The following is a 27,561-nucleotide window of genomic DNA, read 5'->3' as shown; positions in this document are numbered from 1 at the left end:
TCTTTGTTAAATTGTGTCCCTCTTTGAATTAATTAAAGTGATTATATCTGATTAACTGATAGAACTACAACACTGTGCAAAAGTCCTGAGCCACCCTTTATTTCTTTATATTTTGCTTCCAAGGAGCTAGATGTTCTTATAATTTTTTTGGTCTAAGCAGTTGTTCTCCAGGCTTTCTGAAGGTCTTTCAAAGTTTTTCTTTTCACTTATTTTTATTCCAGCTCTTGTACCTGACCATCTTTAAAGGGATGTTTTTTGAGACATCATGAGAAATGTCTCAGTGTTGTTGATGGTCACAATTTATGAAGTCATGAATGCAATTGTACATGAATTGTACAAGTAGCCTGGAGAACTTTAAAAAGTTTTTATGATGAAAAAATTAGTCTGATATCAGATATTGATTAGTGGGTAGAGGGATTTAAAAGTCTGGATCCAGGAAATGGAAAAACATACTCAAAGTCTTTGCACAATTGCTCTCAGAAATACATCCACTGAGGAAAGAATCAGTGTTTAAACTGTGAGGACAGTTCAGCTGAAGTCATTATAATCATTAAAATCACAGTCTGAGATGAATGAAATGACTGTTAGTGAAACTGCTCTATCACAGCTATCACATGACATAGCGTGTGATGAAGACTGCTTAATTTGAAGGGGTCACAAGTCAAAGCGGATGAAACCTTGACTTGAGCTTATTATATAATACTACATACTGTAGTATATTCTAACTAGGCAGCTCATTTCTTTCTCTTTAAAAAATACTTTATTTAAAGATATAACACACCTTCAGTTGTTGTGAAATGTAAAACTGATCAGAGGGCAAATGTGACTGATTTTTGAATGCAAACTGTAATGTGATATTTATAATCACCATATACTTCTATCCTTTCCAATTTTGCCAGTACCAACACACAATTTTATGTAAATTTTTAAAGATAAAAGACAGTATAAGTTTTATCTTATTTGAACTGGAAAATGAGGTCCAATATTTAAAATCCCTATATTTCTATATGTTGTCAATTAAACCAATGGCATTAAGAAACATAGTTTTAAATAGTTCTATAGCAATATTACTTTGAGGTGCAGATCAGTCTATTTAACTTAGAGTTTGGAGGTCAAATTTGAATGGATTGTTTAGATGACCACACAATACACTCCAATAAATTTTATAAGAATTAATTTAATTTTTTTAAAAAACTATCGTGTTTACAGAAAGAAGGAAACGCGTAAAAACACTGCCAACCCCCCCAAAACACATAACCTCCTTGGTGGCGGTAATATTAAAAAAAAAATGTAAAAGCGATTGTATTAGTTACACCTCATACCTATTAATGTGGGACAAAACACCTTTCGGACATTTTTAATCCCCCAAAGAGGATGTGTGAAACTGGAAAGTAAATTATATGCAGATAATATTGTTTTACCACACGATGTCGCAGGGGTTTCTTTATATTTGTCAGGGCTGGGAGGCTTACTCACTTAGTATTGCACTCCGATGCAGAAGATGGCGTTATTAAGCTCATACTCGAAGCCAACTGCCGCAAAAAACCAGGATGATGAGTCCTTAAGCAGGGAGAGGAGCGGCAGGAGGAGGGAGTCCACCACATATCAAACTCTGTGCTGTAGCATATGCGGCTAAATCATAAAACTGCCAGCTAAAGCTATGTAGCCTGTGCAACCTGCTCTCTGGCATTCACGGGGACACGAGAAGAGCCGGGGTTTTCTTCTTTCTTTTTAAAGTTTTTAACTGTGATATTTTTAATACTATCCGGGAACAGCAGCAGCAGCAGCAGCAGCAACAACAACAACAACAACATCATCAGCTGGCGTTTAGCATTAGCGGCCAAGCTTCCCGGAAGGAGGCCGCCGCAGCGCCGGGTGGAGGTTTAACTTTCCCTGCCCTGACGTCCGCACCGAAGTGATATAAACCCAAATGATAAACTGATATTTATTTCCTCTCGGTAAGAATGGATTCCTCTTTGGGGATATGCGGCGAGGAATGCTTGGCAATATCCTTTCTGAGTTCTGGTATTTTTGGGCTTGTTTTTTTTTTTGGTTTTAGCTTGTTAGCTAACGTTAGCTTTTAGTGAAGCCCATTAGGCAACGTTAGTAATTCAGTAATATGGAGATATTTAGTAACCGTGCACTTAAATAATCATGTTATAAAGTAGCTACAGCTCACTTTTAATCCAGTTCATTGCTAACCGCACAGATATATGACCAGTATCATGCAATTAACGCTAATTAAAATCACTTGTACAGAATAACGTTAGCCATCCTTACACCTTTACACCCTTAAGCTAAAAGTATTACCTGCACTGGCACCAGCAAACCCAGCATCTGCAGTGCTTTGTCCCACCTCCTGCTCTTTTCTTTTATTACCTTAAGTTGCCCACCTTTTAACTGGCATGGCTTGTTCTAACCCTTCAGAGTGTCTGTAGTGTAATCTCAGTTTACAAAGCCTGGGGTGACAGTCACTAGTTTCTCATTCTCAGTCACAATAATTCCTTGATTGTGCTGCTCACACTGTAAAATGCCTGGAGGTGAGGTCTGGCCAGAAGGAGCCCAGACTCCTGTCACTAATTGAACGCGGTGGAGAGTTTATGTAAGTATCAATGAACCAAATGACTGAAAAACAATGTGATTTTTGTCAAGCAGTAGATAAACCTATTGAGAATCATAAGTAGTGGTGATGAGTTGTTGAAACAATTTGAACACTCTTAGGCATTTACTGCAGCACCTAGTTTGTGAGAACTCGTAAAGCTGTGGTTTATAGCATATCTGAGGTGTCTGCGCTACTCTGGGTTTGTCTTTTATATTTCCTCCTATCTCTGACCCACAATTGCTGTGATATCGGTATGGTTCAAAATACACTCTGTTAGGTCAGAAAGGTGTGTGCCATGATAGCGTCACACTGAGTACTTGGCAGGATGATAGATAATTATATAGTTTAACTGGCCACTTGGTTAGGTACTAATAAGATGGCAGTAACTCAGTGCAGTAAGGCATGTAAATATGGTCAAGAAGCCCTGCTGAAGTTCAAACTGAGTATCAGAACACGAAAAAGAGGTTATTTATGTGACTTTTATTGTAGTGTGGTTGTTGGTGCCTGATGGGCTGGTCTGAGTATTTTAGAAACTGCTAATCTACTGGGATTTTCCAGCACAGTCATCTTTAGTGTTTACAATGTGTGGCCTGAAAAAGAGAAAATATCCAGTGAGCTGTAGTTCTGTGGGCAAAAGTGCCTTGTCAGAAGTCTGAAGGGAATGGCCAGACTGCTTTTAGCTCATAGGAAGGTTGCATTAAGTCAGATATCCACTCATTACAACTAAGGTATGCAGAAGAGGATCTCTAAACACAGAGAGCTGAACATCATTTACACACCACAGCCTTCCTGCATATTGTTGCTGACCATGGCCACCCATTATGAACACAGTGTATCCATCTTCTAATGGCTGTTTCAGGCAGGATAGCAGACCATGTCACAAAACTCAGATCATCTCAAACTGGTTTATTTAACATGTCCGTGAGTTTCCTGGTAGTCAAATGGCAGGTCTCAATCCAATAGAGCACCTTTGGTATTTGTTGGAACAGGAGGGTTGCATCATGGATGTGAAGCTGACATGTCTGCAGTAGCTGTGTGATACTGGCTCAAGAGTTGGGAGTTCGCCTTGTAATCGGAAGGTTGGCGGTTCGAGCCCCAGCTTGGACAGTCTCGGTCGTTGTGTCCTTGGGCAAGACACTTCACCCGTTGGAGGGCCCGGTGGCGCCAGTGTTCGGCAGCCTCGTCTCTGTCAGTGCGCCCCAGGGTGGCTGTGGCTACAATGTAGCTTGCCATCACCAGTGTGTGAATGGGTGTGTGAAGCGCTTTGGGGTCCTTAGGGACTAGTAAAGCGCTATACAAATACAGGCCATTTACCATTTTACCATTTACCATGCCAATATGGAGCAAAATTGTTCCAGCATCTTTTTGAGTCTATATATAAAGAATTAATGCCATTCTGAAGGCAAAACTGGGTCTAGCCAAATATTTGCAAGGTGTTCTTAGCAAAGGGCCTGTTGAGTGTAGTTGGATTATCTTTTTAGGGTGTTATCTAACCAATAGATCTTGCAATAAGAAAAGCAAAATGATGCATGGCTATGACAAATGATCTGAGAAGTGCTCTTCAGTGGGGCAGGAAGAAGTACAAAGAAAAATAATCCAGGAATAATTGATAGATTTTATGTGGTAAAGGTAATCATAAAAAATTACTATCTGTCTTCAGGTAAAAGATAAGATAAGACTTACTTAAAAGTAGGGGAATTCCTATCTCAGGCTTTCTCATGGTCCATGATTTGATTTTACCTGAGAGAGTGCCTCAGTATGTTTCTGTTTCTATGTTTTCACTGTATAATATCTATCCAGATTTCCTGGATTTTGTTCTATGTAGATTTTATAGTTTCCTAGGCTAAATCTAAAAAAAAAAGCAAAATGAAAACTGCCAGAGAATCTGAAACAAATGCAACATAACATAGTCAGAAATTTTTAGTGGCAGATGTCATGCAGCCCAGCTAAAAGACTGAATGCTGCGTTTTTAGTGACTTTATGGAGCTCTTCCTCTGAGTTCAGAAGGACACTTATAAGGACGATGCTGCCTGTGGGGCTGTGGTGATATGGTTGAGTGTTCCAGTCCCTTCAGCTGATGTAAACTTGCTCCACACATACCACACCACTTCCTAGTTAGAGTTTACTCAACAACTTGTGCGTAACACTTAGTTTGTGTACTTTTTACACCCCTAGCATTTGTTCGGGTTATGTTGTGACAGTGGGGGTTATTTTAAATTGTCACTGTGGCTTGGGTTGTTAAGCTTTTTTTTGCACCAGCAGGCAGCTCACTGCAGATTATCCAGAATTCCTTTGCTTCCTAGGCTGTAATGAGACTCACATGAGCACACAAGCTACATGCTCAACTAAATCTATTAAAAAACACACTAAACTAAGAAGTAGTCCTTACAGGGAGAAATGACTAGATAAGCAGATTCTGTGTCAGCTTTAATCTCTTAAATCTTTCATCAAAGTCCCCCCCAGACACCACTTATTTGGGTTTTTAAAATTATTGGCTCAAGAAACTTGAATTTAAATGGTCACCAGGACATAAAGTTTGCATATATCAGATTTCCAGTCGCATCTAATAATAAATGCTTAAAATATTTGCTGATATAGATATTAATCAATATTAATTTTTAGGCATTTTCGTGGCATTAAAGAAAGCCGTACTTAATTTTTTTTAGATTTTATTGAGGAAACTATTTGGTGAGGACCTCTGTCTTCTTAGCCAGTTCACTGTTTTCATTTATAATACTAAGGAATCGTGTATTTGCACAGTTTAGTGTTTTCTATAGTCTCATCTATAGTAGAGGTGCTACACCCAGAGTGATTAAGGTTGTTTTTAAAGATTTTAGACATCCAAAATTGGTTATATAGAAATGGAAACTAGAAAGTCTGATAAATACGTTTGACAAATGTGAGCATCATAAGGGCCGCCACATATTTTATTCGTTGTTCTGTGTTGTATGGTCATTGTAGTATTTTTTTATATTCCCCTGAGGGGTTTTCGATTTTCTCAGTTGTTGATTGTGTAATTTTCAATATCAGACGTTGATTCTGGTCAACTCCGAGTTCCTCTGACACGTTTTTTTCTCGCATGGCTGAATCATTTTCCTCTCACTATATGCAATTTGACTTAGTGTGAAGTGGAGGGGAAGCGTGGGCAGTTTCCTGAGCGCAGTGTTGGCCCCGATTGTTAGTCAGCAATTGTTAGAAAGGGAAAAATGAGCCTGCCTACATCAACCCACATCACAGACTTGAAGCTGATTAAGCTGAATGTTTATTGACGCAAAGCTTGTGCGGCTCCAGTGGACTTTTGCAAGCAAAACCCGAAGGACATACAATGCTTGTTTGTTAATCTTTAACTGCAGATAGATATACGTTTTGCATGTGTGCATGTGTTTGTTTTAATCACTTGATAGTTATAGTCCACCACTAATCTACCAGCATTGCATCTCAGATGTTGAGTTTAATATTTCCATACTGAATGTTGCATGAAACTTGCTGCTAATTGCAAAAGAATGGCTGTTATAAGAGGGTTATATTGCTGCAGGTTGTGTGTATGTTTCTTGTGTTTTAGTTTGATTTACTTCTAAGCTTATGTGATATTAAGCACCACAGAGCTGATTTTAAGTGGGAGTTTGTACTGTTTTGATCCAGACTGGGTGTTTTAGCCAACCCTGATGCTGTTGTGTCTCGTCCAGTGGCTCAGCTATCGATACCCATCAATGCTAAGTTTGAAATTGTACGAGGTATGTGACCCTTTTGTTATTCTCTATTTCACTCTTGTTTTAAATCCTGAGTATAATCAGTCAGGATACATTTGTGTATTTTTCTGTAAGCTCTCTCCGTCACACCTCACTTTCTTTGACCTCTATTCTATGTGAAGTTAATGTTTAGTCAATGTCACAGCACCAAAAGTAAAAGTGAAAGGAGCTTTTCCATTGCACCTAATGAGAAAATGTAAAGACTTCCCACACAGTGTCGCAGTATGTTAAGCAGTGGCCAACAGTAAGAACCCGTAGAAATACTTGTAACAGGACTATGAAGTTTCCCTCTGCAGACTATTTGAATGGCACTATTTAAGCTCTCCTTTTTTCCTTTCAGAAGCTGAAGAAGCTCTTCTTATTGATTTGTCAGTAGATCGTAAGTTGTTTTTTTTCTTTTTCTCTTCTGATATATAAGTTTTGAGTCAATATCATGTGTAAAAGATCTTATAAAAAGGTGTTGGAAGCCAGGCTTTCAGAGGTGAATCATGACATTAATTATAACACAACACCTGTCTAGCTTTACTGCATTGTTAGAGCATGCCTGCAGCTTAATGCCTTTATTTAGTAGTATACTCAGGTCATGAGTTGCCAGGGTTTTCTGAAAGAACGCTGAATTGGTTCACTTCTAAATCAATTTGTTTTGTTTGCAGAACAGTTTGCATTACTAAGGAGTTTCAAAGTCTAAGGATGTGTGCTTTCTGTTTCCTGTTCAAGCTTCCGTTAAAGTACGAATCAAAGGAGAAAAAGCCCCAGAGCTGCTGTTGGAACTGCAGGATGATGATCGGACTCAGACTTTCCTCACCCAGGTGAAGAGTGCTCAACTAGCAGGTAAGACTCGACTGTTTCACTCATCTAAAGCAGTGGGATAGTTAATTATTTAATGACTCATCTAACATTTATTACAAAGGGTGGATTACAGCTCTTGCTCGTTTCCTGTGTATTCTTGCTGCTGACATACAGGTGGAAAGACTCCTTGGCCTCAGTTTTTGAAATCAGATCCACCTCTATGGGTGCAAGCCCACTTCTTTGAATGTAGCCATAAAGGACAAAAAAACTTTGTTTGTTTATTGTGATTTCACTCTTAGATTTACGTTTTAGCCTTATAAGCTGTGGCCAAATTTCCCACACTTTCTGTTATCAGAAATTGGTGTTCAGATATACTTATAATGTATAAAGGTCTTAAATGCTATAAGCCTTTGTTATGTTGGGAGCATGAGGGGATTATATTAAATGGTGATCATGCATTGCTTTTGCTTTGGTCTGCACCTCACTGTGAGTGCTGAAAGAAGTAATAAAGTAATCTTATCCACACCCATCCGTAGTTTATCTTCATTTTATCTGGATATCTTAACTGGAGAGAAGAGCTTCTAGGAAGCTGGATGTATAGAAGTCTAATTCACATGCCATTGTTGAACTCCTGGCAGCCTTTTGGCTAAGAACACTGGGATAATTGTATTCAGTTACATGACCTAATCTGTACACGTAAGTCCAGGGTGGAGACGTGTAAAGCACTGCAGGATGTGTGTGTTTGTTTTATTTAAAATCATAAACAGTCAAAGTGTATTATATTTGAAGCTGTGAAGTCTTTTTACGTATAAGTAACCAGTCAGCTGCCTATAAAACAAATCTTTGTATTTGTTTTTTTCCCCCCTTACTTGTTTCTGAGTTTCATGATTATATCTGTTCCACATAGATTATAGATGTCATGCATTTGTAGCTGACAGGTTTTTGTAGAACACACTCTTAGAAAAACCCAGCATGTGCACTTGCATCCAAAAATACAAAGACAAGGAAATGGTCTTGCATGCCTTGAGTGGTTTGTATTATAGTGTGACATAAATGTAAAAGAAGATTTGTTATTTCCTTAATTTATATACTAAGTAAATTAAAAAACGGTCTAATTTACATGGATTTTTCCTAATTGCTTTTGTGTGTAAACCGTGGCTTTAAAAGTCTTTTGCTTTTCCTTTTCCCTGTTTTTCAAAAATGCAGTAGAGACACAAGAGTTAATGTGCTGGAAAATGTAGTCCAGCTGGCCAAGAGTTTAACCCGTACACACCCTAACTAAACATCCTCCCTGGCTTTTGAATCAGCGTTTTGGTTACGAGCTCATTGACCAACATCTTGCTGTGACAAATATTTTGAAGCAGGATGGTGGTGGCACTCTGAGGAGCTGTTATTTCTCAGAACCTGTTCATCCAGTTTACTGTCATTTACTGGTTAATGCTCATAATATCCTTCAGTAAAGCAAGTACCAGAAACCCTTTCCATATTGCTCTTGTCATAAGGTGCATGTTCATGTGATGACGTTTCTCTTGTGATTTCCGTTCGTCTTAACAGGATGTTAAATGTGGTCTTTCTGCCTCTGTTTCCAAGACCACATCTCTTTTTGTTTTACACCTGATTATATTATGCAGTTTTTTTTATTTTAAGTTGCTTATCTTGTAGAAATAATAATGACCAAATTTTGCTTATGATCCTCTTCAACTCAACGGGGACATGTATTTAAAAACCTAGATTTTGCTCTTTTGTGCTACCATCTAATGCTGCTAATTGACTTTCTTAGTCAAACCTGCCAAACCAACAGCAATGGAGCCCATTACACCAACACCACAGAGAACTCCAGTACCTGTCCCTCCACAAAGGGTTGCCAAGACAGCTAACCCACCCAAACCTACTAGTGCAGTGCCCCCGAGTCTTAACAACAACACTCCATCAACTCTGAATAACACAAGTAAGAATAAAAGCATTCATAATAGATGATACAAAAAAGAGTTGTCTTATTTCTTTGTAAGTTTACTTTTTTCACTTTCTCTGTTTAAAGATCCAATTCAGTCACTTGTTCCAGACTTTGGCTTTGAGAACAACCACACTTTCCAAGTGGAAGAAAAGAAAAATCACCAGAATCGCATAGTTGCCTCTAGGGAGCCTCCACCTGTCCCTCCACTACCTCCTCGCAAAGCTTCTTCTATTCCATCCAATCCTCTGCCTCCTGCTCCAGTCCCTAAAGACAGAGCTGCCTCCTTACAGGCCAAAGACAGCTCCTCAGTCACTAGCAGCAAGTCAGAGTAAGTTAACTTCTGTCACAGCGAAGTAGATTTACTGTACATTAAAACTATTTTGATTAGCAAGCAAAATGTTTAATCTGTCCATAATACTGCTGGTTTTAAAGTATTTTTTCCCCCCTTTTTCAGTAGTTTTAGGTCAGGGTTTGACCGTGCAGACAGGCCACCATCTTGGTGTGAGAGCCCCACCACTAACAGCATGAGACAGGCCATGTTCTCCACCCAGGCAGGTCAGAGAGAATACCTCATCAAACACCGCCTGGGCAAGAAGGAGAAGGAGTATGTGGATATCCGGCCCTTCAAGTAAGTGGAATTCATTAATTTCTTTTTGTTTTGATAAGAAGAAAAAACTTATGTGTGAAAATATGATTGAGACATTTTAGTTTAGAAATGAGAAAAAAAATACACTGGGTGCTTGTCTCTGATGGTTTTTTTATTTTCCTTTGCTTTTTATGTGCTTTCAAATCACATGTTTAATCTGCACGAGGTCTTCTAAACCAAAGATTGATCCAATTCTTTATACAATTATTGGTGTGCTGGACTTCTGCTCTATGCAACTGAACTTCTGTAAAAAAACAAGAAAAGAATCATAAAACAAAAAAACCCAAACAGATTCTTCACCATTTTCATAACACTGAGTGGAAAGTTGCATCTGAAACATGCTGCTGCACATCTGGTAGAATTGCAATCAATGGCTGTATTGGTTCAATTGATCTATTCCCCGGGGTGAAACTATAGGGAGTGCAGAATTATTAGGCAAGTTGTATTTTTGAGGAATAATTTTATTATTGAACAACAACCATGTTCTCAATGAACCCAAAAAACTCATTAATATCAAAGCTGAATGTTTTTGGAAGTAGTTTTAGTTTGTTTTAGTTTTAGCTATTTTAGGGGATATCTGTGTGTGCAGGTGACTATTACTGTGCATAATTATTAGGCAACTTAACAAAAAAACAAATATATACCCATTTCAATCATTTATTTTACCAGTGAAACCAATATAACATCTCCACATTCACAAATATACATTTCTGACATTCAAAAACAAATCAGCGACCAATATAGCCACCTTTCTTTGCAAGGACACTCAAAAGCCTGCCATCCATGGATTCTGTCAGTGTTTTGATCTGTTCACCATCAACATTGCGTGCAGCAGCAACCACAGCCTCCCAGACACTGTTCAGAGAGGTGTACTGTTTTCCTCCTTGTAAATCTCACATTTGATGATGGACCACAGGTTCTCAATGGGGTTCAGATCAGGTGAACAAGGAGGCCATGTCATTAGTTTTTCTTCTTTTATACCCTTTCTTGCCAGCCACGCTGTGGAGTACTTGGACGCGTGTGATGGAGCATTGTCCTGCATGAAAATCATGTTTTTCTTGAAGGATGCAGACTTCTTCCTGTACCACTGCTTGAAGAAGGTGTCTTCCAGAAACTGGCAGTAGGACTGGGAGTTGAGCTTGACTCCATCCTCAACCCGAAAAGGCCCCACAAGCTCATCTTTGATGATACCAGCCCAAACCAGTACTCCACCTCCACCTTGCTGGCGTCTGAGTGGGACTGGAGCTCTCTGCCCTTACCAATCCAGCCACGGGCCCATCCATCTGGCCCGTCAAGACTCACTCTCATTTCATCAGTCCATAAAACCTTAGAAAAATCAGTCTTGAGATATTTCTTGGCCCAGTCTTGACGTTTCAGCTTGTGTGTCTTGTTCAGTGGTGGTCGTCTTTCAGCCTTTCTTACCTTGGCCATGTCTCTGAGTATTGCACACCTTGTGCTTTTGGGCACTCCAGTGATGTTGCAGCTCTGAAATATGGCCAAACTGGTGGCAAGTGGCATCTTGGCAGCTGCACGCTTGACTTTTCTCAGTTCATGGGCAGTTATTTTGCGCCTTGGTTTTTCCACACGCTTCTTGCGACCCTGTTGACTATTTTGAATGAAACGCTTGATTGTTCGATGATCACGCTTCAGAAGCGTTGCAATTTTAAGACTGCTGCATCCCTCTGCAAGATATCTCACTATTTTTGACTTTTCTGAGCTTGTCAAGTCCTTCTTTTGACCCATTTTGCCAAAGGAAAGGAGGTTGCCTAATAATTATGCACACCCGATATAGGGTGTTGATGTCATTAGACCACACCCCTTCTCATTACAGAGATGCACATCACCTAAAATGCTTAATTGGTAGTAGGCTTTCGAGCCTATACAGCTTGGAGTAAGACAACATGCATGAAGAGGATGATGTGGACAAAATACTCATTTGCCTAATAATTCTGCACTCCCTGTAGCACTGATTGCAAGAGCAAATCCACTCTGGAAACTTAACTGAAAGTGAACAGAAACCAAAAACTGAAGAATACTACTTTTGTTGGCGTTTCATATATAAACTCTATGTTTCCTAGGTTTTTCACAGGTACGTGGAATGTGAACGGTCAGTCTCCAGACAGCAGCCTTGAGCCGTGGCTCTGCTGTGACCCTGAACCTCCAGATATATATGCTCTTGGGTCAGTAAGAAAAATTCATACAGTACATTTTTGGCAAGAAAAAAAAATCATGTTATGATGTTATTCTTATGTTGTAAAAACGGCCAGTGTGATGATTTGGGTTATGCTTCTAGTTTTCAAGAATTGGACCTGAGCACTGAGGCTTTCTTCTACATGGACTCATCCAAAGAGCAGCTGTGGGTCGATGCTGTGGAGAGAAGCCTGCACCCAAAAGCCAAGTACAAGAGGGTGAGCAGAGAGACTTTCTAAAAGATGAGTTGACCAAAAAGTGAAGCATATAATCTTGTTTATATATATAAAGCCCTAATGTGGAGGACAATGGGAAAACACCGTGGAATAAGTTGAACTCCTCCACTTTGCGCATGCATCCTGCCATATTGATGAGTAGGTGGGTAAAAATATGAATTTTCATTTTTTATTTCTTCAGGTTCGGATCATACGACTCGTTGGGATGATGCTTGTAGTTTATGTTAAAAAGGCATACAAGAATCACATAAAAGATGTGGCTGCTGAGCACGTGGGGACAGGAATCATGGGAAAAATGGTATGTTCACACTAAGACAAAATACAGTGTGGCTGAAAACCATAAATGAGCCATGACTTTTTTTTTTAAAATTGAAGTATCAAAGATCATGATGAATATGTAAACTGTCTGACTGTGAGATATCCCTGCTATCTTGCACCTTTAGCTTCTTGGGTAATTTGGGTTATGTTTTTAATGAACGTGAAGTTGTTGGATCGCTGTTTTGGATTAATTAAATACTAAACATGTTATCTGCAGTTTGCATTGATATCTTACCTGGTTGTATTTACCTGAATGTCAATAAGTCATTCTTGCTTTATGTTTCAGGGGAACAAAGGAGGCGTAGCAGTGAGGTTTGTTTTCCACAACACTAGCTTCTGCATCGTCAATTCCCATCTAGCAGCACATGTGGAAGACTTTGAGCGCCGCAATCAGGACTATAAAGACATATGTGCACGCATGACCTTCCACTTACTGGACTACCCTCCTCTCAGCATCGTCAAGCACGAGTGAGTGCCCACTCTTTTAATTTAGCGTGTTACAGTAACATTACATAACCAGTTTTGTAATGACACTGTGGCGGACCACCAGATGGCTCCACTCACACCCAAGTTGAAGGGAAGAGCTGGGTGGAGATTTTGGCGCTTACTGTATCTTAAGTTCTGAGAGACGGTGTGTGAATAAAACAGTTGGAGTGAGACACACGGACCTCTCGTGTCGTTATTTCTTACCTCCACATTGGTGACCCCGGTAGCGAACATGCTAAGGCTCCGACGACGAAGCCAGCTCCGGCCTGAAGCATCGGCTGCCGCGGATTTGCACCTCCGCCGATGGCTGCGTTTGCTGTGGCGCTTAAATTGCGGATTTTTGGCTTCACGATCCCCTTCATGGTTCGTGCACGTAGAAGCTCAGTTTGCTCTTCGTGGAGTTTCAGCCGACGATACTAAATACCACCATGTGGTGGCTTCTCTTGACCCGCTGTCAACCCGCCGCGTGATGACTCTCCTCCGGGACCCTCCAGCCCAAGGCAAGTACACGCTCAAGGCGCTGCTGCTGCGGCGTTACTCCCTCTCTGATGCTGAGCGAGCCGAGAAACTCCTTTCCCTCGCGGGCCTGGGCGACGGCACCGCCCTCGAGCTCATGGAAAGCATGCTGTCCTTGCTGGGCGCGGATGATGGAGGATTTCTCTTCACCCACCTCTTTCTCCGACAGTTGCCGGCTCCAGTGCGCGCTGGCCTTGCCAACTCCCGCTATTGGCCACGGCGATTACCGCTCTCTGGCGGAAGAGGCAGATCGCATCCTCCTTGCTACCAGGAGTTTCGGCGTCCAGGCGGTTGTTCAGGACTCACCAGCGTTTTCCCCTGCCTCCTCACCGATGCTCCAGGGACCCTCCGACTCGTCCACGGTGGCGGAATCGCTGCAGCGGCAGCGCCCATGAAAAAGGGCTTTGCTTTTATCACCAGCGTTTTGGAGCGAAGGCCCGGCGCTGTCTCCCCGCCTTGCAGTTTCCAAACCCAGGGAAGCGGGCATGTCAGCGCCGGTAGCAGCCGCGACCGCTGGCAACAAGGAAAGGCTGCTTTTCTTAGAGGACTCACGCTCGGGAGGCGTTTCCTGGTGGACTCCGGCTCACAGAAGAGCCTTCTTCCCCGGCTGGCTCGGACAGGCTAGCTGAGGGCTGCGGGCCATTGCTAACAGCGGCTAATGGCTCTCCCATCAAAACCTTCGTGAAAGGTTGGTGACTGTTTGCTTTCATGACCGTGACTTTCAGTGGAACTTTGTTGTTGCTGCTAGCTCTGTGCCTATAATAGGCGCTGATTTTCTTTGTGCTCACGGACTGCTGGTTGATGTTGCTAACAGGCGTTTAATTGATGCTGTGTCATTTTCCTCATTACCCTGTTTTACTCGGGGTGCTCAGCCCGTGGTGCATGCTAACTCAGTGGATTCTGGTGACGTTTTCAATGTTTGCTTTCTGAGTTTCCCTCACTCACTGTCCCCACTTTCTCGAGCACTGTGACGAAGCATGGGGTGGAGCATTACATAACTACAGTAGGGCCCCGGTTTTGCGTCGCCTCGACCCTGCTAAACTGGCTGTCGCTCGGGAAGAATTTGCCACCATGGGCGCCTGGGCATCGTGCAGCGTTCGAATAGTGCCTGGGCTTCTCCGTTACACATGGTGCCTAAATCTGATGGTCGGTGGCGACCTTGTGGGATTTCCGCCCGCCTTAATAACGTCACAGAGAAGCGACCGTTATCCCATTCCCACATCCAAGATTTTTCCGCCCATCTTGCGGGGACCTCGGTTTTTCGAAGATCGATTTGGTACGGGATATCATCAGGTTCCCCGTGCGTGCGGAGGACGTCCCCAAAACCGCCGTTATTACACCTTTCGGCCTTTTCGAGTTCCCTGCGCATGCCGTTTGGCCTGAAAGGTGCCGCCCAAACCTTCCAGCGGTTGATGGACTCTGTCTTGCGCGGGCTGCCCTTTGTTTTGTATATCTTGATGATATCCTGGTGGCCAGCAGCTCGAAGGAGCAGCACCTGTTCCATCTGCATCAGGTTTTCAGCGTTTGACGGAGCATGGACTGATTATTAATCCGTCTAAATGCCAGTTTGGGTTGCCGTTCTCGATTTTCTTGGGCACCGCATTTCCGCTGAGGGCGCGGTTCCGTTGCCTGACAAAGTCCGAGCTGTTTCAGAATTTCCGCGTCCTGCAAACGTTAAAGCAATGCAGGAATTTTGGGGATGGTGAATTTTTACAATCGTTTTCTCCCCAGGGCGGCACATCTGCTGAAGCCCCTTTACGGGCGTTAAAAGGTAAGAAGGCTAATGGCGCCGTCGACTGGTGTCCAGAAAGCATCAAGCGTTTTCTGATGCTAAGTCAGCGTTAGCTAATGCTGCCCTTCTGGCCCACCCGTCCCCTCAGCGCCGATTGCGTTGACCACCGATGCGCCGGACATAGCGGTGGGTGCGGTGCTGGAACAGCGACTCGGGTGTCTGGCAACCGCTTTTTTTTTTTTCAGCCGTGCGCTGCGTGACAGCGAACGCAATTACAGCGTTTTGACAGGGAGCTACTCGCGCTCCACCTGGCGACTCGCCATTTCCGTTTTTTTCTCGAGGGTCGTCACTTTACGCATACGTGGACCACAAACCCTTGAGCGTTTGCCATGTCCAAGGTTTCTGATCCATGGAGTGCACGCCAGCAGCGCCAGTTGGCAGCCATTTCTGAGTTCACAACAGACATTCGACACGTGGCTGGTAAATCCAATCATGTGGCTGACTGTTTGTCCCGTGCGCTGGTTTCTCCTGTCTTTCTCGGCATAGACTACTCCGCCATGGCTGCCGATCAGAGCGGTGACCGGACATCCTCGAGCTTAAATCCACCCAGGCGGGCCTCATACTGGAGGACAGACCCATGCAGGACGGTGGTCCTTTCCTGGTCTGTGACGTTTCCACCGGCCGCCCTCGCCCAGTGGTTCCCGTTTCCTGGCGTCGTCGGGTTTTTGACTCGGTACATGCTCTCTCTCATCCGGGGGTCCGGGCCTCTGTTAAACTGGTCAGCTCTAAATTTGTTTGGCCAGGCTTCGCAAATCAGTTAAGGAATGGGCGTCAGCGTGCATTCCCTGCCAGCGTCGCGAAGGTTCATAAACACATCAAGGCGCCTCTGGAGCAGTTCTTTATACCGGCAAACGTTTCGATCATGTGCATGTCGATCTGGTGGGTCCTCTGCCGCCGTCCACAAGGTTTTACGCACCTTTTGACAGTTGTTGACCGGACCACCAGGTGGCGGAGGCAGTCCCCTGGCATCCACTACTGCAGCAGTGGTGGCCAGGGCATTTTGTCAACCTGGGTCTCGCGTTTGCCCGCCAGCGGACATTACGTCTGACAGAGGCCCCAGTTCATTTCCGAGCTTTGGTCGGCCATGGCTGATGGACTGGGGCTAAAGTCCACCGCACAACCGCATACAACCCGCAAGCTAATGGGATGTGTGAACGGTTCCACCGGTCGCTTAAGGCTGCTTTTCGTGCCTCCTTACAAGATGGCAATTGGGTTGACCGCCTCCCGTGGGTTTTGCTTGGGCTGCGCTGTGCGGTTAAGGAGGATCTCGGCGCTTCCCCAGCTGAGCTCGTGTTTGGTCAGCCCCTCCGCGTGCCTGGAGAATTCTTGCCTGAGAACCCTCCCCCCTGCTTCGATCCATCAGTGCTATCGCTCAACCCACTTTTGCGCTCGCTTCGGGTTCCTGGTCCTGTGCACCATTGCGTGCCTGACACTTTTGTTCCAAAGACTTTAGAGACTGCTAAGTTTGTTTTTGTCAGGCACGATGCCCACAAGACACCGCTGCGGCCGCTGTATGACGGCCCATTCAGGGTTATCGAACCGGGCCAGAAACATTTTGTTTTGGATTTTGGGGGTCGAAGGGAGACTGTGTGTGTTGACAGACTTAAGCCTGCACATGTTCTTCCGGACAGTAATGTAGTGCCGGCCCAGGCCCCTCGCCGTGGCCGCCCTCCTTCAATGGGGTTGACAGACTCTGGTTTCCCCCGCAGGACTACCCCCGGACCACCAACGTTTGAGCCTCCTTCTGCCTTTCCTGCTCGCCTTCACCAGCCTCGTTCACAGGATGGACCTTCTTCTGCCTGTTCTCTCCCTCCCAGGTTCAGTCGTGTGGTCGTTTGCTTAGGCCCAGGGTCCTGGACTGAATAGAGACCTGACTGTGTGTTCAAGGGGGGTATGTGTGGCGGACCACCAGATGGCTCCACTCACACCAAGTTGAAGGGAAGAGCTGGGTGGAGATTTTGGCGCTTACTGTATCTTAAGTTCTGAGAGACGGTGTGTGAATAAAACAGTTGGAGTGAGACACACGGACCTCTCGTGTCGTTATTTCTTACCTCCACAACACTACAAATCTCTGACAGGATTTCTGAATCATCATATTCATTACAAAGATGCTATTTAAAGTGCTTTCTGTTTCTTTGGTGTGTTTTAGTGTTGTAATCTGGCTCGGGGACCTAAACTATCGTCTATTTATTACCGATGCTGCTGACGTCAAACAATACATTAATCAGGGTGATCTAAAGAAGCTTCAGGAGTATGATCAGGTAAGAAACTGTTACCTTGCTCAATGTTTCCTGTGAAAGTGACATAAATCTCACTACTGTTTTGGCTGCCTTTTAACATTTAAAAACAGGGACAGTTCCTCTTTTTTAATTTTTTTTTTTTTTACTGTTAGGATGCCTCCCTTACTGCTTCTTACCCTCTCTTGTAAGTTTAAAATTTTCGGAACAAGCATAAAAGAAGTTAAAAATGTCCACTCACTGGCCACTATTAGATACTCATTTGCTTATCAATGCAAATATCTAACTAAATATAGATGGATAGATAGCTAGATAGAGAGATATATAGATATATATGTTATATAGATATATGTAGATCTAGATTTGGATTTGATTTTGAAACTGAGAATCAGAGTAGGGAAGAAAGTTTTTTTTTTTTTAAGGGACTTGTACCGTGGCATGGTTGTTGGTGCAGGTGACGGGGTCTAAACTCATACTAGCAAGGTGCAGCTAATAAAGTGACCTATGGGTGTATTTTAATTTTATCCATGTCAGATTCTTATCAGCAGTTTTTCAGTTCTTAGGCACTGTTTTATTTACATACTATCTGGGTAAGTAGACTGTGCTTATGTTTGCAGTTTGTCAGATGTCATCCTGACCGTTAAGTTCAGAAAAATTAAAACACAAAGTATTTCTTGATAAATATAAACTAGGAAAAGAAATAAGGGAAGCTGTTTGTCAAACACTGTTATTACTTACCGTCAGGTTGTGTAATCTTTCAGTTTCTTTTGCCTATTTATTTCAAAGCAGATGGGCTCTGTTTTGACTTTTTGAATAAACAATATTTTCCTACTTCTAATTTGCAGCTGAACGTTCAGAGGCAGACAAAGAAGGCCTTCACAGACTTCATGGAAGGGGAGATTAACTTCATTCCCACATACAAGTTTGACCCTAAAACTGATCGATGGGACTCCAGGTAAAGCCACGGCCCTCTGTTGAATATAGCAAACACAGAAGCTTTTTCTTTTTCTTTTTCTATTTCTTTTTCTTTTTTTTAAGTATCCCAAGACCTCTAATTCAAACAAATAACCTCATTCAGGATTCACACATTTTGAATCCTGATTACACTGTGTTTTTTTTTCCGGCCCTTTTGCTACACTAAAATACAGTGTCAGCATTACTGTATTTGTGAGATGTGAGATTCCTGACTTGGCTTCTGAAACTGTGCCTGTTTCCTGCAGTGGGAAGTGCAGAGTCCCAGCTTGGTGTGACAGAATCCTGTGGAGGGGCAGCAGTGTCAAGCAGATAGTATACCGGAGTCACATGAGGATGCAAACTAGCGACCACAAGCCCGTCAGCTCCCTCTTTAGTATAGGGGTGAGGATCTCTGCAGTCACATAAAGCTGGCAGTCTTGCGTTTTTCGTTTTTTACACAAAACAATTGCTGTTGCATGAATAAAAATGACATTAATATTTCCATTCATGATGTTTGAAATATGCGTTTGTGTAACAGGTGAAGGTGGTAGATGAGCAGCGCCACAAGAAGGTGTTTGAGGAGATTGTTCGTGCAATGGACAGGATGGAAAATGACTGCCTTCCATCTGTTTCTCTAAGCAGGAGAGAGGTAAGAGTACTGTTACACTATGGGTCTGTCTTAAGTTTATTCTTAACATAATCTTGCTTCTCTTTCTTTGCTCTGCAGTTTACATTTGAGAATGTCAAGTTCAGGCAGCTTCAAAAGGAGCGCTTCCTTATAAAAAATGATGGGCAGGTACCCTGTCACTTCGCCTTCATCCCCAAACTTAATGACTCGCAGTATTGCAAGTCTTGGCTGCGTGCTGAGCCCAGTGATGGAATGCTGGATCCAAGTGAGTCCCATAGATCCCAATAATACTCTAACTTTGTTAAACTCTCTAATCTTGTTAGTTCAAATTTTAGACCTATAACCAAGATCTGTGAAGTAGTTTAACTATTGGTACTGAATGCATCTTGTTGTATCCTTTTTTTTAATGATCACTAGCTGTTGAATGCACTTAATGTTAATGTTGTTAAAAATGAGTTTACCACTTCTCTGTACCCTATATAAATAAAAAGTAGATCATTGAGGCACAGTTAAAAGCATGTTTCCCTGCAGGAGAGTTAGCACTAATCCTCCCTTATTGTCTTGAACAGATGAGACTCTGGAGATCTATCTGGAGGTGTATGTCAGTAAAGACTCTGTCACACTGCTCAATTCTGGAGAAGACAAAATAGAGGACATCCTGGTGCTTCATCTGGACCGTGGCAAAGACTACTTTATTACAATCTCAGGCAATTACCTGCCCAGCTGCTTTGGCACCTCGCTGGAGACTCTGTGCCGCATGAAGAAGCCCATCAGAGAAATCCCCATTACCAAACTCATTGACCTGGTAAGAGGAAGCTAGTCTGGCAATCTTGAAGAGACGGATGCTTTTAGTACAGTGTAAACAAATAGGATTAGTGAACAGAGACATATTTTCCTGAGATTTGTTCAAACTGATTGCACAGAGTAGTTTTTTAACAACCTGAACCCAGGGCTAGGAGGCATCAGGGGTTCTCCTGTCTCGTAGGGTAAACTCAGTCACAGAGAGAGCCTATATTTGGAGAGTGTAAAATATCTCAAACTATATTTCTGGCCATGAGGGGCCAAGGGAACAAGGAAGTGGCAAGAACATAAGAAGGGAGCTCCTAAAGAAAAGGAAAGACTGACTCAGCTTAGACCCACTTTAGTTTCTTTCATATAAATAGACTCCTCTAACTTTACATGATTTCCTCTGTCTGCTTCTATTATGCTATTTTGATCGAATCTGATCTGGGTTTAGGATGTAGAACTACTATCACTGCGTACTTCTTTAGCTCTACTTTAAGCTTTTTCATTTTCCTGCCGCACTACTGATTTGATCAAATGATTTGTGCAAAAAAAACAAAAACCAATCCAGAATCTGTCACTTTTCTGACACTTTTTCTGTTTATCCCTGGTGCTTCTCTCTACTTTCTTTCCTCCTTTGTTTCCCTTCATCGCCTCTTCTTGCCTTGATCATTCGTTTCCAACTATTCACTGTGGCTGTGGGCTGACTTCTTGCTCAGGGAGAGGACAGCTACATGGAGAAGGTAAAATATTGACACGGATACTGATCACTTATCCGGCACAACAAGGTCACTTTAAGTTGAGATACAAGACCACCTCTTTTATCAGCTTTATGGGACATTATTAATCTCCCTCTTTGTTCATGTTATATATAGAAACTGGTTCCTATACTATAAAGGTCAGTCCCAATATTAATGTGTGTTATGTATGAGGATTAACTTTTTCCAGCTTTATAACACAGCAGATTTCACAGAGCTGAACCATTTGTTGCCAGTGGATATAAAATTAACCAGAGTGACTTTAATCATGAAAAGAAGTGATTTTTTTTTTTAATGAAAAATAATATGATCTGTGTCCAGCTCCTGAATTGTGTCGGCATTTCAGACTTTGCATGTAATCACTTAGAGCCAAAATCCCAGGTTTGAGACAGCTGTAAAGATTCAGTTTTTTCTGCTAGTGGATCTTTATGATGTCAGAGAGAGAGAGAATTTATTTTCAATGTTTTACTAAGACAGCAAGCCACCTACTGCACGAATCTGTTTGCAGTGGGTAGCCAATCAGAAGAAAACTGACTGAAAATGAATGGAGTTTAAATAGCTTGTTTGAAACGATGTTTGAGCTATACACAGTATAAAAGACACATGTAGACACCAGTATGCCATCCATTGGTTAGTGAAGTTTGACTATGAAGCCACAGAGTGTTTTCATCATTGAAATCTCTGTGTTTTGAAACTGAAAACTTAAACTGGGAAACCGTAGGCACCGAGTTCCGTTTAGCAACAACCTGTGGTTGACAATTCATTAGCCAATAAACATAATCAGAATAATCCTCCATTCTGACTCTATATGTTTTTATGACATGAAACTAGTGACTCAGCCCATAAAGTCATCAGAAAAGTGTGTGCTGGTGTCACAGAGCAAGGAAGCTACAACTATACAACTGAATACTGAAGTCTTTTTGCAACCCCATGAGTCGCCCCCTGGTGGTCATTAGAAAGAATGCAGGTTTGAAGCACTCAGCTTTTGGTTCTGACAGGGGACGCCAATGTTATGTCCATCTTTTATACTAACTAAATTGAGCCGAGCGACTGCGTCAGTGCTCAGTATACTGTAAATAAGGATTATTTTTAACTGTGATGGCTGCCGATCAGTCAAATATAAGTATCCTTTGTTTTTGTTCAGCTAGCATTTTTAATCAGTACACACCCTTAGAAGCTAACCAAGAGTGAATCAGTGTGTGCTCGTCTCACATCCCCCAGAGCTGGCACAGGCAGCATTTGGTAATCCACAGGCAATCAGAGACCGGACAAAGCTTTAGTTTGGTTATACCCTGAGTGTGGTTGTGTGTGGGGGGTTAGTCGCCTATTAAATCTTCCATGGGCCATTGAGAGCAGAGAGGAAACATCAGCCTGGTTAAAGGCAGACACACTAAATCTCATTTCACAGCAGGCTTGCCTTGCTGCTCAGCTCCTTTATGCACATGACTGAAGCTAATGAGAGGGAGTGTTGAAGCTGAGACATTCATATGAAGTCTAACTGCAGGCCTCCTCTTCCTTTTTATGACTTGATGAGTGAAAATGGGAAAACAGAGAACCACTTAGAATATAAGCATGTTCCATTTTCTTGACACTGGCGCAATGTAATGCATTTAATGTAAAAGCTTTTTGGCCTTCATCGCTGTAAGATTAATTACAATGTAAATATACTTCTTACACCATATTACATTAGTTCTGTGTGTTAGCATCATCCCAGCTGCTCTCCAGTTTCCTCTGCCCTCATGTGCAGGCTCAGTAGCTGTGGTTATTTATAGGCGTCTCTCGTGAGTCTCGGGGATCCATTTTCAGTGACAAAAAGGATGTGATATCCAGCTCTGAGTAAAATGGCTTTCATACAAGTCTCCAGAGATGATACTGACCTCACTGCTGCAATTACACTAATTGATGTGATTTTTCATGTGAAGCCATTATTATGTGTTACACCTGATCAAAGCGGTATAAACACTGTATAACAATAGTACTCTGCTACTGTTTGTCAGACATTTTGATTTTTGTCCAAACAGGAAAAGTCCAAGATGAACTTCCTGATGGTGGATGGAGCCGGTACTGAGGACAAACCTCTGAAGATCCCCAAGGAGGTGTGGATTCTGGTCAATCACCTCTACACAAAGTCCTGTGATCAGGTGAGAGAGCTTCAGATCTTTTCTGGATATGCCAACATTTTTTCACCTCTAGGAAAGAGTTTGGATTTACATAAATTCTTGCAGTGCTTACTGTCTGATACATTTCTTTAATGCTAACTGAAGCTAACATTACTGTGCTAAAAAACCCCTCATTGACATACTTGATAAATAATATTATTAAAGGGGACCTACTGTGTTTATTTATAGGTGGCTGATATTATTGTTGTTGGTGTTGTTGTTGGTGTTATTATTATTGTTAATACTATTATGATTATTATTACTAGTATTATTATTATTGCAATCTGCAGGGATTGGGCATATGAATTTCAATGTGAAGAGATTGAAGCTCCAGTAATACTAATAGTTACGAACATTATTGTTTGTCCAATGTGTTTTGGCTTCTTCAAACTTTATGCTCAGCTCCGTGCACCTTGGAAGTGGGTGGAGTGCCAGAAACCTTCAGTCTGTTTCTACATCAGGCCTTAATTTTCCTCATTTTTCCCTGGATGTCTTTCAGGAGGACTTATTTCAGACACCAGGCCTACAGGAAGAGCTGCAGAGCATCATCGACTGTCTGGACACCAGCATCCCTGACTCCATCCGTATCCTATGAAACCAGTTCTAAAAGCAGAGCAGATTACATAACGGGGTTTTTTTTTGTGATCCGTTGATGGCAATAAGTGTTAAAATCCATGTCAGCTGGTTTACAGCTGATAGTAAGACGTTCAGGCAGGAGCAGAGTTCAGAGACGACATTGTGAAAATAAGAAAATTCTTGTTGTTCCCTAACTGTTGGTGTAGCTGGTTGTAACCACTCTGTGGCTGAGGCACTGCTGATCTTCTTGGAGGCTTTGCCAGAGCCAGTGGTGTGCTATGAACTCTACCAACGGTGCCTAGACTGCTCTAACGACACCCGCCTCTGCAAACAGGTACAGTCTGATTTATAAAGAGTGAGGCATCATGTTCATGTACAGATGAGTACAGTCATTTTTATGATGTGGTTAATCTCTGTGTTTACCTTGATTTTTGACAGTTGATCTCCCAGTTGCCCCGGGCTCACCGCAATGTGTTTCGCTACTTAATGGCCTTTCTGAAAGAACTTCTCAAACACTCACAGAACAACAATCTAACAGCCAGTCTCCTTGGTAAGGTCATCTCCATATATCATAATACAGAGTTTATTTAAGCAGATTTTTCCATCCCAACCATTTAGTTTTGCATTAGCAGTGGGACAATATTAATTCAAGTTAACTGAAACTTTTCAAATTAAGAGCACAAATCATTGAATTTTAAAATTGTTCAATATATAAAATATTACATTGTCAACCACAATACAGTTATGCTGTAACCAAATCAGAGATGGAGCTTCCAGGCCTTCATATAATAAAATGCCAGTATTGAGTTTATACAGTGGTAACCATATATTGGATTAAACATTTGTGACCTAAAATGCATAATGTGAGTAACTAATAAATTAGCATTTTGTATGTTAAATGTTGACCTGTTATTTGCGGTCAATCTCAATCACTGACATTTTTTTCCTGTTCTTATACCTTAGCTACCCTCTTTGCCAGCCTCCTCATTCGACCACCTCCCAATTTTGTGGGCAGGCAGACGTCACACGAGCGCCAGAAAGCCATCGATTTTGTTCTGGGTTTCCTAATGGCCGGAGATGAGGAGTAACATTGAGGGTTAATTATGGTGTCAGTTTGGTCTGGAGCTGATTCCAAGCCTGGCTCTTCGGTTGTAAAGGACCTGGTGTTTTGACATCTACTGGAGACCAGTGCAGTTTTTCTGCACCCTACCTTTTACAAACTGTCGTGTTAATATGTAAGGTACCGAAGACTCTTATTAGAACTGTCATATCTTCAGTCCATGCACAATAGGACAAGTTGCAGGATTTGGAAGCATTTGGGAGAGGTTTGAACTGATGCACTTTGTGATGACCCAAAGGACCCGTGCCTCCTGACTAGAGTTGACACTTCTTCATGTAGGTGCTCTTGCCAAAATAACCCCTAAGCCGTGAGTGTTATAAATGTGAAAACACTATATATATAGATATGTATCCATAGATGCTAAATAGGAGACTCACTTACACTAAAGAAATGAAGAGACTGCCTTAGGTTTTAATAAATGGACTGAAGATGTTTAAATATATTGTTAAAATAGTTTGAAATGGGATGATCATAGAAATCTGTCACTAAGAAGTTTATGCTTAAGATAAATCATGACAATCATTTGTTTTGCAGCGTTTAGCTGAGGGGACAATATTAAGATACCTTTGAGCTTATCCATGGTATTTTAACTGTTTATTTATGTTTTTGTTTTCCTCCAAGTTTGCACAAAGTAAACTGCAGTAGAAACCAAAGTGTTCACACTTTGGTTTCTACTGCAGTTTACTTTCAGTTTTAAAAATGTTTAATTGAGCGTCTTCTTACTTGTTTTTATCACCCTGTTGTAGAAAACTCTTGGTTGTGAGTGTTTGCTGTGTTTTGTGTAACTTCAGCCGTCAGCCTTACCTCCAGTTTCCTCATTTCCTCTTGACTTGCGAAACAAGTCTGTTAACACACTAACTTCCTGGTCAATCGGAATCGGGTGGAGATCTCACTCTTTTCTGGTGGTGTAAATAGTGACTGTTTACCTGTTTCCTGGTTGTTTGACTGTCTGCTGGTATGAATCTGTGATGGTGTTCAGTTTGTCCTGAAGGTGGTACTGTTGGTGTGCGTCTACATGTGTTTACATGTCTTCTCCTTCACTTTTGCCACATCTTAAAGCTCTTTATTCATTGTTTTAGGCAGTTCTGTCCCCTTAGGGTAAATCCAAAAGACTAATGTTCTCATTTGAACTCATGCAGCATTTTCTGGGTGTGAAATTAGCAGATTTTAATGGCTCATTACTCTGCAGGAAACTGCCTGTCTTTGTGCCACAGAGGATCATTCTGTTCTGTAGCCGATTCTCTGTAATAAGGAACTTCTAAGGCCCATTTCCTCTGAAACAGTTTAACCCATAAGCTTTTCACATTGATGATGTAATAATTTACCCATGATACCAGAAAAACCAGAGTTTTTTCACACATGCCCCAGGACCTTTGCAGACGACATATACACATGATGCAATGTGAAAATGCTGACAATCGTGACACTTGTTGGTAAGTGTTGGTCTGAAGTAACTCATTCTGCCTTATTACCATCCTTACTCCAAAATCCTCTGTTGGCCTTTATCAAACTGAGATTTGCCAAACGGTGGCATGAGCCTATGGAACAGTTATATTGGGGATTTTTTTTTTATTTTTTATATATATAGATTTGGGAGAACTGTTTTACAACAACCTTTCATTTTTGTCTGTAGAAATACAACCCTCATGATGTCAAACAAGAATCAGTGTAATCACTACCCTCTGATTTTTATGTGTTGTCTTATTCCACTGTACCAACTGATGTTAACAGTGTGTGGATTCATTGTGGTTCCTCTTTTCAGTTTTGTCACAAAACTGAGGTACGTTCAAAGGTACACAAGGATACATTTGTTTTGAACTTCTCTGATATATTTTTTTTATTTTTAATTTATTTAAATGAAATAAAACTGTGTATAAAGCTGTTTTGTGCCCCACCTCAATCTCATCCTCTTGGAAATCTTATGTAGACAAATGGTGACTGCACGGCAGGTTTTTGGGCCTTACTCTTCGGGTGCATGTGAAATCGTCACTGGGTGATGTTCATGCCAAAGTTAGTCTGCTTCACCTCAGTGCGACATTGTTTCCCTCCAAGTATAAAATCCTCCTTCGATCTGCTGCCTCCATTTGGTTGTTGTGTCTTATCTCAGTGTGAAGCCATTCAAAGCTATGGCCATGCTCAGAGTGTCTTCTTACCGCAAGCTGTTTGAGGACGACAGCTGGAGACGAAACGGAGGGTTGAGCGTACGGTGTGCGGGGCAATACCGGGCCTCTGTCAGGTCAGTGTGGGTTTTGCTTACCACTTTTAAGATATTAAGGTGTTCAAACATGTCCACCAGTTTGTCTGTGAGGGGTATGGCATTTTAACCTCTGAAATTTTCACCTTATGATTAAAACATAGTGTACTGCTTTACATGTCAAAGGTTTCCCGGTGGATGCTGAAGAACCTTAGTGTTTATAATAACATCTCTATTCATCCCAAAGTTGGGAAATTATTTGTTATAGTCCTTAGGAATGAAGTTAAATACAAAAACAATGTATGACATGTACGTTGAAATTGGCCTCCCATGACTGACTGTGAGGTTGTCAGCAAATCAGCAAAGATTAGGTTGTCTGACAGATTGGTCAGATGTAATAATGTCACTATCAGTCGAGTGCTTTTCCAGAATTCAGGAAAAAATTGAAATTTTATTTCTGCTGCCAGTCTCACACTTGTGGTCATAGCAGCTAACCTAACAGTAGTAAATGATGAAACCCATACATTATATATTTGAGTTGCTGTTCTAAATGTTAGGATATGTATTATTTGTTTTGGGTTATTGTAAAAAAAAAACAAAAAAAACAACCCTACAATAATAGAGAGAAACCCCAACTTTTAACAGGAAGAAACCTCTGGCAGGGCCAGGCTCAGAGAGCTCAATTATTAGCTGCAACTAGTCTGGGGTGAGGGGAGGAAGGCGAAACAAAAGATACACTGTGGAAGAGAACCAGATATTAATAATAACTAATGATTAAATGCAGAATGGTGTGTAAATGAATAGTGAGTGGAAAAAAGGTGAGTGAAGAACAAATACTACTGCATTATGGGAAGCCTAAGCCTATTGCAGCGTA

At 41.8% G+C, this 27,561-nt stretch overlaps 1 protein-coding gene across 4 annotated transcripts; it reads left to right on the top strand.

The window, feature by feature from the left end:
- Positions 1 to 1,516: 1,516 nt before the first annotated feature.
- Positions 1,517 to 26,179, top strand: ocrl (OCRL inositol polyphosphate-5-phosphatase). 4 transcript variants are annotated; one of them, XM_039620078.1, is made up of 25 exons: positions 1,517 to 2,006; positions 2,523 to 2,602; positions 6,245 to 6,336; positions 6,692 to 6,730; positions 7,069 to 7,182; positions 8,921 to 9,088; positions 9,179 to 9,422; positions 9,552 to 9,722; positions 11,819 to 11,920; positions 12,034 to 12,148; positions 12,348 to 12,464; positions 12,771 to 12,952; positions 17,428 to 17,539; positions 18,361 to 18,470; positions 18,736 to 18,871; positions 19,008 to 19,118; positions 19,197 to 19,362; positions 19,667 to 19,902; positions 20,600 to 20,623; positions 22,660 to 22,779; positions 23,297 to 23,381; positions 23,580 to 23,707; positions 23,812 to 23,923; positions 24,337 to 25,113; positions 25,174 to 26,179. In XM_039620078.1, exons 1-24 carry the CDS (start codon positions 1,965 to 1,967, stop codon positions 24,459 to 24,461), a joined length of 2,931 nt encoding a protein of 976 aa, XP_039476012.1. In that variant the 5' UTR covers positions 1,517 to 1,964; the 3' UTR covers positions 24,462 to 25,113; positions 25,174 to 26,179. The 4 variants fall into 4 exon arrangements, with proteins under 4 accessions (XP_039476012.1, XP_031592213.1, XP_031592214.1 ...); XM_031736353.2 differs by having other exon boundaries at positions 1,518 to 2,006; positions 9,549 to 9,722; XM_031736354.2 differs by lacking the exon at positions 20,600 to 20,623 and having other exon boundaries at positions 1,519 to 2,006; positions 9,549 to 9,722.
- The last annotated feature ends 1,382 nt before the right edge of the window (positions 26,180 to 27,561 follow it).

The sequence above is a fragment of the Oreochromis aureus genome, linkage group 2 (assembly GCF_013358895.1).
Source record: "Oreochromis aureus strain Israel breed Guangdong linkage group 2, ZZ_aureus, whole genome shotgun sequence".
NCBI classification, from domain to species: Eukaryota; Metazoa; Chordata; class Actinopteri; order Cichliformes; family Cichlidae; genus Oreochromis; species Oreochromis aureus.
The sequence above is the reverse complement of the archived record's forward strand: the minus strand, read 5'-3'. Positions and strand labels throughout refer to the sequence as shown.

Excerpts from the sequence above, each read along its gene's own strand:
- ocrl (XM_031736353.2), top strand. The coding sequence starts at position 1,965 with ATGGATTCCTCTTTGGGGATATGCGGCGAGGAATGCTTGGCA. Across the intron at positions 11,921-12,033 it reads CCAGATATATATGCTCTTGG|TTTTCAAGAATTGGACCTGA; the intron begins GTCAGTAAGAAA and ends TTATGCTTCTAG. Across the intron at positions 23,924-24,336 it reads TCTAACAGCCAGTCTCCTTG|CTACCCTCTTTGCCAGCCTC; the intron begins GTAAGGTCATCT and ends CTTATACCTTAG.